The sequence below is a fragment of the Sinohyriopsis cumingii genome, unplaced genomic scaffold (assembly GCF_028554795.1).
Source record: "Sinohyriopsis cumingii isolate HCF-2022 unplaced genomic scaffold, ASM2855479v2 utg003616l, whole genome shotgun sequence".
NCBI classification, from domain to species: domain Eukaryota; kingdom Metazoa; phylum Mollusca; class Bivalvia; order Unionida; family Unionidae; genus Sinohyriopsis; species Sinohyriopsis cumingii.
Window position 1 is genome coordinate 1,843 of NW_028316547.1, and position 11,683 is coordinate 13,525.

General features: G+C 36.4%; 1 protein-coding gene across 1 annotated transcript; it reads right to left on the minus strand.

Annotated features, from left to right (window-relative positions):
* Positions 1-1,329: 1,329 nt before the first annotated feature.
* On the minus strand, positions 1,330-4,088 carry LOC149769514 (uncharacterized). Its single transcript, XM_089949859.1, has one exon. The coding sequence runs from the start codon at positions 3,385-3,387 to the stop codon at positions 1,474-1,476; it is 1,914 nt and encodes a 637-aa protein (XP_089805985.1). The 5' UTR covers positions 3,388-4,088; the 3' UTR covers positions 1,330-1,473.
* Between the last annotated feature and the right edge of the window lie 7,595 nt (positions 4,089-11,683).

Sequence of the window (11,683 nt, forward strand, 5' to 3'; positions counted from 1 at the left end):
CAGAGAGACTCCAGGAGAGAACCTCTCACTAAAGTTAGAGGCTTCAGTTTAGTGTTACTGACCTAATTTGTTTCATTTTTGTAGGAAGCTTTATTTTTTATTTTAAATGACGTTCTGGCAAAAGGTCTATTCACCCTCTCTGCTGCTTATCTGCAGTACGCATGACCATGTGATTTTTAAGTGCACTATAACTAAACATTTTCTCACAAACTTCACCTTTAAATGGCTTTTCTCCAGTATGTATTCTCATGTGCACTGTTAAATCACTATACTGCATAAATATTTGCTCACAAACTTCATGTTTGAATGGTTTTTCTCCAGTATTTCTTCCCATTGTGCACCTTTAGTTCATTATTCTGCTTAAACATTTGCTCATAAACTTCACATTTGTATGGTTTTTCTCCAGTATGATAACTATGTCAATTCCTGTGCACAGTATTTCATCTTCAGCTGGTGACTTTTGTAAGTCAATTGCCATTGGCCTGTTTAAAAAAATTCTTTGGGCTTTGTGAAGACTATTTCTCTCAAGCTATTTGAGGCCATGATATTTCTTTAACTCATTCGGTCCCAGAGGTTTTTGTCGTTTCTGCCTGAAATGTGCATAGGAAAGACATTTTGGGGGATATTTCTGAATACATCATAATACATCGGCTTTCAACAGATTTTCCATGAGACTGATGCCTCGTTGTATTAGAAACATCATTTTCCATTGGTTATTTTGCATGTGCATGAGCAGAAGGGTAAAAGTTGGATTTTGGGATTTTTTTTGCTTAATGGACGGACCAGGACCCGTCATTTTCGTATGGAGACCACAATTTATTCCAAATGCCCACCTTATCCAAGTCTTTGCAAAGAATCACCTGTCTGTGTGCAGTTAAGACTGGTATGTCTTAGATCTGAGGCCAAAAGGTCTAAAATCCGGACACAAAATCGCATTCCGACCTTGAGCGAATTTTGGGTGAAGAAAAAAAAACAGGTCCAAAAAATGAGGTTTTTTCCTCTGTATTTTGTAGTGCAACCAAAACTTCCAGATTATTTGGTATCATTTTAGAGCTATATCTGTCTGCTGTTTTTATAATACCACCCAAGTTGGGTATCTTAAATGACCTTGATGCTGCAGAGCTCGGAAGTAGGGTACAGCCTCATCACGCCTACAGACAGGATCGAGACCGAATCGGTTAATCAAGTTTATGGAAATTTCATAGAAATTGTCAAAGAATGGCTCTTTTTCTAACTTATGTGCAATACAAAATCAGCACAAATGATGAAATAAATAAGTAATATTTAGATTTGGTGATGTCAACAAAATTCTCCCATTAACCCACATCGAAACCTCAAGAAAATTTAATGGTAAAACTTACTAGAACATATGCCAAAATATATATAAAAATAATATACAGAAATCAATAGACACAATTACTCTTTAAAAGCAAATCTTCGGAACTAAAACTGAAATGTTTATGCTTTGACAGTTTATTCAATCATATGGGTAGTATGCATGACCATGTGTTTTTTTAATGCACTATTTTGACTAAACATTTTATTGCAAACTTTACATTTAAATGGTTTTTCTCCAGTATGTATTCTCATATGCACTTTTAAATTACTATTCTGTGTAAACATTTTCTCACAAATTTCACATTTGAATGGTTTTTCTCCACAATGTTTCCTCATGTGCACTTTTAAGTCACCATTATGCGCAAACATTTTCTCACAAACTTCACATTTAAATGGTTTTTCTCCAGTATGCATTCTCATATGCACTTTTAAATAACTATTAAGTGTAAACATTTTCTCACAAACTTCACATTTAAATGGTTTTTCTCCAGCATGTATTCTCATATGCACTTTTAAATTACTATTCAGTGTAAACGTTTTCTCACAAACTTCACATTTAAATGGTTTTTCTCCAGTATGAATTCTCATGTGCATCTTTAAACCAATACTCTGTGTAAATATTTGCTCACAAACTTCACATTTGAATGGCCTGTCTCCAGTATGTATTCTCATGTGCGCCTTTAAAGTACCATCCTGTGTAAACATTTTCAAACAAACATCACATTTGAATGGTCTTATTCCATTATGTTTTCTCATGTGCTTCTTTAAAGAACCATTCTGTGAAAACATTTTCTCACAAACATCACATTTGAATGGTTTTTCTCCAGTATGTATTCTCATGTGCACCTTTAAACAGCTGTTCTGTGCAAACATTTTCTGACAAACTTCACATTTGAATGGTTTTTCTCCAGTATGATTTCTCATGTGCACCTTTAAATCTGTATTCTGCATAAACATTTTCTCACAAAGCTCACATTTGAATGGTTTTATTTCATTATGTTTGCTCATGTGCTTCCTTAAATTACCATTCTGTGAAAACATTTTCTCACAAACTTCACATTTGAATGGTTTTTCTCCACACTGTTTCCTCATGTGCATCTTTAAGTCAACTTTATGCCCAAACATTTTCTCACAAACTTCACATTTAAATGGGTTTTCTCCGGCATGTATTCTCATATGCACTTTTAAATTACGATTCTGTGTAAACATTTTCTCACAAACTTCACATTTGAATGGTTTTTGTCCACAATGTTTCCTCATGTGTGCCTTTAAGTCGCCATTTTGCCTAAACATTTTCTCACAAACTTCACATTTAAATGGTTTTTCTCCAGTATGTATTCTCATATGCACTTTTAAATTACTATTCAGTGTAAACGTTTTCTCACAAACTTCACATTGAAATGGTTTTTCTCCAGTATGAATTCTCATGTGCATCTTTAAACCAATACTCTGTGTAAATGTTTGCTCACAAACTTCACATTTGAATGGTCTGTCTCCAGTATGTATTCTCATGTGCGCCTTTAAAGTACCATCCTGTGTAAACATTTTCAAACAAACATCACATTTGAATGGTCTTATTCCATTATGTTTTCTCATGTGCTTCTTTAAAGAACCATTCTCCATAAACATTTTCTCACAAACATCACATTTGAATGGTTTTTCTCCACTATGTATTCTCATGTGCACCTTTAAATAGCTATTCTGTGCAAACATTTTTTGACAAACTTCACATTTGAACGGTTTTTCTCCAGTATGTATTCTCATGTGCACCTTTAAATTACTATTGTGTGTAAACGTTTGCTCACAAACTTCACATTTTAATGGTTTTTCTCCAGTATGATTTCTCATATGCACCTTTAAATCTGTATTCTGTATAAACATTTTCTCACAAAGATCACATTTGAATGGTTTTATTTCATTATGTTTGCTCATGTGCTTCCTTAAATTACCATTCTGTGAAAACATTTTCTCACAAACTTCACATTTGAATGGTTTTTCTCCAGTATGTGTTCTCATATGCATCTTTAAATTGCCATTCTGAGTAAACATTTTCTGACAAACTTCACATTTAAATAGTTTCTCTCCAGTATGTATTCTCGTGCATTTTTAAATCAGCATTCTGGAAGTGAACATTTTTTCACAAACATCACAGTTTAATGTTTTTTCTCCAGTATGCATTCTCATGTAGCGTTTTAAATGATTATTGTGTTCAAAGCGTTTATCACCAACTTCACATTTCAATGGACGTTCTCAAGTATGTATTCTCGTGTGCTGTTTTAAATGACCGCGTTGGCTGAAATTGTATGGCAGATTTTACATTCAAATGGTTTATCTGCAATATGTATTCTCTTGTGGCTCTTCAAATCATCTTCCCGTTTACATACTTTAGCACCAAAGTCACACTTGGTATTATATCTTGCATTCTCTGCCTGGACATCATAACATGCCACTGCAAATCACTGCCCTTCTTGAACATTTTACATTAGACTGGTTCATTTCACGCATGTATTCTATTGTGCCTCAACAATTTATTCTGCACATAACTATTTCATCACAGTCTAATTCACATTTGAATAGCTTATCTCCAGTAGTCTGGAACGCGGTATTATGGCGGTACTTAATGTACTTATCGGTACATATTAAAACTGTTTTGCTATTCCTGCTTACTTATAATTTGTCAAATTTCTATGATTTTTTCCTCTTTCTATTTCAATAAAAAATCTTGGGTCATATAAGCGCGTAAATGTAAATACAACAGAGATGCTGACCCAGATTAACGTACCATGGGGAACAACTCTATATTATCGCGGTATTTGACTAACATACGTATGGTAGCATGCAGGTTTTATAATAAATATAAATGGTAACTTGCCTATGAGAAGGAATGTCAAGGCTTGAACTGGCAGAATATTCCCACAATAAACAAAATGATCCAATGAGCAAATAGAACACACAAATGTAATTAAAGTGGAAATCCCTGAATAACATTACAAATTAAAAACAATTATTATTCAACTTCATATGAAGTTTAAAATCAATATTGGCAAACAACTTAAATTTATAACAAAATTATTATTAATTTCATTATTATTATTATTATTATTATTACTATTGAAATATTACTGATTTTAAGACAGAATAACTGTTGTATTCTTATTTACGTACGAGAAGTATGATCAAGCACCTCGTTTTATGAGCGTTATTTTTGTAAACTAACCCTTATTACAAAAACGAAAGAAAAAAAAACGATATCAGGAATTCCACTGTCTTCGAGTGTTTTCTTGATTGTATCAATGTTCGTCTTGATATCAGAAAGTTTCATGTCAGCAGTCAATGGAGTGCCAACGAAATCATCTGCGATTTCATTAAGTTTTCGAACGTTTCTGCGGCGATTTGTAAACGCACTTACGTGAACGTCATACTCGTCCCGCAACGTGGATAATTTATTTTCTACGGTGCTGTAGCTAGCATCTACATACTTTTTGTTGCCGCGTCTTCGTCGGATGTTGGGTCTCCTTAGCACTATTATTTTATTTCCGCTCATGCTGAGTTCACCTGTCACTGTGTCACCAGTATTCTTTAAACGATTAGCGATTTCATTTCTGATGGCTGTAAACGATGTACTTGAGTCTCTGATTCTACCGCCGTCAGTAAATACAGGGATGTTATCTGTGACCGCACCGAGTACTCGTCGAACTATATCATTCCATTTGATGTTGTTGGTTTTTAGCCTGTCATATCGGTCCTGAAAAACAACAACTTCATCTCAGTCAACCCCAACTAGGTTCATCAGATCATTAACATCATCTTTTGTCACGTATTTTGATAAATCTATGTCAGTTTTTTTTTTCCTTCTAATATCACTACGAGATCTTCCGTAAATATCAATCATTATTCATTTCTTTTTTTCAAATCGTAGATTTCCAACGCTGACTTGTATAACCGTGCACAACGTTGTGAGGTGGTAATGATGATCTTGATATAGACTCGAGCACAGCAATTGCTTCACGGCCACATATTAGCGGATCAGTTAATTTTTGTGTTGGTAACGTTGAATGCCAAACTGGGATTGTTAACTGTGAGACATATCTGATAAACTCACGCGGTGGAGCTAACCCATACGAGTCACACACAAAAATAATTTCACGAGGATCAATCGCGTATGCTACCCAGTGAGTTCCAGGACCAACGCTATTATCGAGATTAATAATACCTGTTTCGGTGTTACTGGCATGTTGTGGTAAACGATCACGCATAAAAACTCCTCTGAAGTTTTTTATTTTGAGTTATTTTAGCAGCATCGATTAAATCAAAATTTGACATTGGTGTTATTAAACTATTCCTGGAAATTGCGAGAAACGACTTTTTGGAAGTCTTAGGCCGTATCCACGTGTGAAGCGACTCCCTAGTAATCTTAGGCCTTTTCCCTTTTTTGTATCAATTTTCCATTGCTTTTCGTACTTCCTCGTCAGTAACGGCTGCAGCAGCGGATCCAACAGCACCTAATGCAGCTGATTTTGAAATGACTGGTGCACCAGCAGCTGCCAGCGCTGGTATTGCTGAGAGAAATAGAAATATGCCTCCCGTTTTAACTACATGGTTGATAGCACCAGCAGAACGTTTAAATCGTATTTCAGTCTTGGATTGTTTGGCGTTATCAAGATGTTTAAGTTGGCGCACTGTCAATGATATCTCATTTTTACCGCCTGTGATTTAATTGTGCTTTATCGTTTTTGTGGTTCCACATCTTTTCGCCGACGCGGATTGTAATTTATTGAACTGACCAGGAGTCAGACTGACACTAGCATGATGATATGACATTTTTATAAAATATTCGTGTTTCTAAAAGATTAAAGATTTTCCACTGGCGCATCAACGACTCTCTTTAGTAGTATGGTGGGACGGTCTAGGGACTACGGGAGTTCCATGTTAAAAAGGTAATATCCACTCTGGGGACTACGTAAATTTAACATGTGAAGCAATATCCACTCTGGGGACTATGTAAATTTAACACGGGAAAAAAAGACATCCACTCTGGGGACAAGGGAATTTAACATTGGAGAAAGGTAATATCCATTCTAAGGACAAAGCCATTTAAAACAATGGAAAAAAATATCCATTCTAGGGACAAAGGGAATTGAACATGGTGGGATTGTCTAGGGACAATGATGGTAGTGGGTCAAAAAGATCCATTCTAGGGACAAAGGGAATTGAACATGGTGGGATTGTCTAGGGACAATGATGGTAGAGGGTCAAACACGACAGAGACAGAGACATACGTACACTAGTACAAGCGTGAGATTTATATATAAAGCATTACCAAGACCTGAAATCTTGCTGGGGTGTTCAAAAATTTGCATAACTGTAATGATGCTATAAATAGCTATAATCAAGGAAATGCTCAACGACAAAATGGATGTGACTAAAAGTAACGCTAAAATGACGAAATTGTCCCAGAATTTAAAGGAAAATAAACATATCCCCGAAAATTAAGTTACAATGGTTTAGACAAAAATGGATAAAATTAGTAACTACTTACAAAATCAACTTGTGTGACGATCGTGGATACACACCCATGTATCTATTTATAGCTATAATCAGCTGAAATTCCTATGAAATTCCACTATCTATTTATAGCTCCAACTTGTGGGTTATTCCTTTGGAAAACCCCACTATCTTTTAATAGCCTCAACTTGAGTGACGTTCCTGTTTATGAACTCTAGTACATATGTATAGCTACAACCTGTGGAAATACCCAAGTCCATATTTATAGTCTCAAAATTTCCAGCGTCAGTGACGTCACTGTACTGAACACTAGGGGATAAGTGTCAACAGTGTTGCAAGTGGCTGACCTGAATACACGCTACTGTAGGTAGGTAGGTAGAATGTATTTGATAGGGATAAAGGGAGTTTTATACGGACAAACAGAGACCAATAGACACACGCACACAAACACACAAACACACACACACACACACACAACGTACGCGCGCAGACATACTCACACACACACACACACTATAAAATAGATAAAATTAGTAACTACTTAAAAAATCAACTTGTGTGACGATCGTGGATACACACCCATGTATCTATTTATAGCTATAATCAGCTGAAATTCCTATGAAATTCCACTATCTATTTATAGCTCCAACTTGTGGGTTATTCCTTTGGAAAACCCCACTATCTTTTGATAGCCTCATCTTGAGTGACGTTCCTGTTTATGAATTCTAGTACATATGTATAGCTACAACCTGTGGAAAACCCCAAGTCCATATTTATAGTCTCAAAATTTCCAGCGTCAGTGACGTCACTGTATTGAACACTAGGGGATAAACGTCAACAGTGTTGCAAGTGGCTGACCTGAATACGCGCTACTGTAGGTAGGTAGGTAGAATGTATTTGATAGGGATAAAGGGAGTTTTATAGGGACAGACACCAATAAACACACACACACACACACACACACACACAAACACCCAACGTACGCGCGCAGACATACTCACACACACACACACACACGCACTATAAAATAGATAAAATTAGTAACTACTTACAAAATCAACTTGTCTGACGATCGTGGATAAACAAAAATGTATCTATTTATAGCTATAATCAGCTAAAATTCCTATGAAATCTCACTATCTATTTATAGCTCCAACTTGTGGGTTATTCCTTTGGAAAATCCCACTATCTTTTTATAGCCTCAGCTTGAGTGACGTTCCTGTTTATGAACTCTAGTATATATGTCTAGCTATAACCTATGGAAATCCCCAAGTCCATATTTATAGTCTCGAAATTTCCAGCGTCAGTGACTTCACTGTACTGAACACTAGGGGATAAATGTCAACAGTGTTGCAAGTGGCTGACCTGAATACACGCTACTGCAGGTAGGTAGGTAGAGTATATCTGATAGGGATAAAGTGAGTTTTATAGGGACAAACAGAGACTAATACACACACACCCACACACACACAACGTACGCCCGCACACATACGCACACACACACATACACACACACACACACACATCAAAGCTTGTATGTGCATTTTCCCTTTTCCACTCTATATTAGTGCTTAGATTTGTTCCAAAAAGACGAAAAAAAAAACGAAATAATTTTGAAGTAAAAAAACAACTGAATTTTGAATTCAGTTTTCTCTCTGTTTATAATTTTTTTCAAGTTGATGGTGCATGACAGAGTACATTCGCCTACCTTTCCAAAGTGAGAGGCATTTCTTCACATGTCATTGCCTTTGTTAAATTCGGTTTCATTGGTTAGTTATCGTTAATCTTTAATTTTTTTCATGCATTTCTTTTTGATAGAGGATTTAAGGCTTTCTATTGTTGTAACGGTATTTATGTTGTTTATTCTGTTGATGAAATTATCTATAGCAAAGTGCTTAAGATTTTTCAGTTTTTTTTATTATTTCAAGCCCTACAAAAGGAGACCGAGTTTGTCTTCAAAAACGATTGAAACTCTAAATTACACGGGCGTGAAGGAAAACATCGTTGTGTTTAATCTAATCATGTTTGCCGTATCTCTTTGTGTTTTAGAGGTCATATTTCTTCTTAAGTAAATACACGCATCAATAGACAGACAGATTGGGTCATCATCCTTGAGTTTCACTGTACTTTCGGTTCTTTACTTCATACAAACCCCAAATTTATTAGTTTGAAAAAAGAAGATAACATGCCCCTCAATACTGTAACACGTCTGTTCTGACCCTACCGATGTGAGTGTGAGTATTTATGTCGAAATGTTTAAGTGAGATATAAAAAAATGGTCAGCTTGAAAACGCGAACCAATACTGTGACGCTCAGTATTTTGATGTGGTAAGAGGAAATGGTACAACACACAAAGAGGGCTTGTAAGTTCACATTTGAGTCTGTCTGCACTGTAATGGTAACAACGCAAGAACATAGGGATTATCATGCCACACAGTCCTAGAACAAAACAATGCATCACCCGTTGTAAGCCATTTCATTGGCTATACTTATTTTCTTACCGCGTTCGCTTCGCATTGACTTGAGTAGCTATTCAGACAGTGACGAGAATAGCCATGCTTTACTGGGTCTATCCTATAGGCGATTTATATAAAAAATATTTTTAAAAATTAAACTAATTAAACTAATGCACGAACAATCGTACCATGGGCGATCCCGTGGAAATTGTGTCCGTCTTATTGCAAAATACATCAACATTTAATTTAACCGTGCAGATCGCTAGAACAAACCTCTGATAATATACATTTTGAAAAGTGTTGTGTGACACGGATCGCCATTGTCGCTTGGTGTCTGCTTTATTGTTCGAAAAGAGATCGTTTCGTCTTGACTATAAAAATTTAATTTGGCTAATTTTTACGCACTACTTGAACTCATACATTTACGTTATAGGTGTTAGCCGTCGTTCTCAGTTTTCTGGAAGTTTGTTTTTGCGTTTCTCAGATGTGATACTATTTTTTATGGACCGAACGAAATTTCTTTTGGCGTGAATCAGGACTCGTGGTTTTGTGGCATAATTGGAGAGCACTGATTAAAGCTCAGTTATGTCGTCTTCGAAATTGCTGACACGGATTTGAACTAACACTTCAGGTTTTGTGTGAGGCGATACGGTACATCATTGCCTTTTACTTCCTCAATGAAATCGTTTCATCTTATTGCAAAATTACATTTGACTAGGTTTCATACGCAGCAGGTCCCTGTATATAAGGAGAGTGTCTTAGCGTCAGAGTATTCATTTGCTAAAAGTCACACGAAAGCATAATTCACATGCGAAAGTGGCAACAAAATTTACTCTTTTGGTCGTTGATTTGATGAGAGTCATACGAAAGTGTGTAAGTGCTAATGAAGTTTGCTATATCTGCAAAGGTAAATGGGAATTTGTCTCCAGAATACCTGCTTCGTCTAAGAAAGAGAGACAAAAGTCAAGATACCTAATATCGTTGTCAGGAGAAAGGACACTGGAATTCAGAGTCCCCTACGAGAAAAGAGAAGAAACATAAAACAAGACGAAACAGAGAAGACATGGAAATGGAAAAATTGACAATGTGAGCCGATGCGTTGGTCCTGATGTGAAATTTCATAGTACCTTCTAAAAGAGAATAGACCAGAAAGAAAACGTAAGTGTCTCTTGGTCTTGACATTGTATAATAAGGATGGCGCGTTTTGTTTTTACTCACACTTTATGAAATTGTGCTCTTTCACCTCTCTCTATCCTCTGGATCATGTTTTAGTTAGAATTGAAATGGAAGGATGTTTTCCTTCACGCACGCTCTTTAAGAATGCAAATCGGTAAACAATAGTCAGTCTATTCATCCATCATTTTTGTGTCTTGATGTTTCCTAAATCACACACTGATGCCATAAAATAACGGGTTAAATGGGTTTTGTAGTGTTGGAGTGGGGGGTGGGGTGTAGGTGTTTGGTAGAGTTGGTCATTGCAGGTGAGGGCTTAGGTGCTTTCAAAAAACTTTTCCTTCTTCACTCTGTGTTGATGGAATATAATGGGTTATTTTCTTCACTCTCTGTTGATAGTATATCTAAAGGGTTATTTCTTCACTCCGTGTGGATAGTATATAATGGTTTTCTTCTTCCCTCTGTGGTGTGCGTGTGTGTGTGTGTGTGTGTGTGTGTGTGTGTGTATGGTCGCGTACGTTGTGTAGATCGTATATTTGGTTGTTTTTTCTTCTTCCTCCCGAGTGTGGATAGTATATTTGGGGTTTGTATGCCTTAGCGACGTTTTGTGGATAGCATATTTGGGGTTTGTATTACCTCCCTTCTGTGTTGATAGTATATTTGGGGTTTGTATGCGTTCGCGTACGTATGTGTGGATAGTTTATTTGGGGTTTGTATTATCTCCCTTCTGTGTTGATAGTATATTTGGGGTTTGTTTTTTCCTCTTCCCTCTGTGTGTGTGTGTGTATGTGTGTGTCTGTGCGTATGTCTGCGCCCGTACGTTGTGTGTGTGTGGGTGTGTGTGTATTGGTCTCTGTTTGTCCCTATAAAACTCACTTTATCCCTATCAGATACACTCTACCTACCTACCTGCAGTAGCGTGTATTCAGGTCAGCCACTTGCAACACTGTTGACATTTATCCCCTAGTGTTCAGTACAGTGACGTCACTGACGCTGGAAATTTCGAGACTATAAATATGGACTTGGGGTTTTCCACAGGTTGTAGATATACATATATACTAGAGTTCATAAACAGGAACGTCACTCAAGCTGAGGCTATAAAAAGATAGTGGGATTTTCCAAAGGAATAACCCACAAGTTGTAGTATAAATAGATAGTGAGATTTCATAGGAATTTTAGCTGATTATAGCTATAAATAGATACATGGGTGT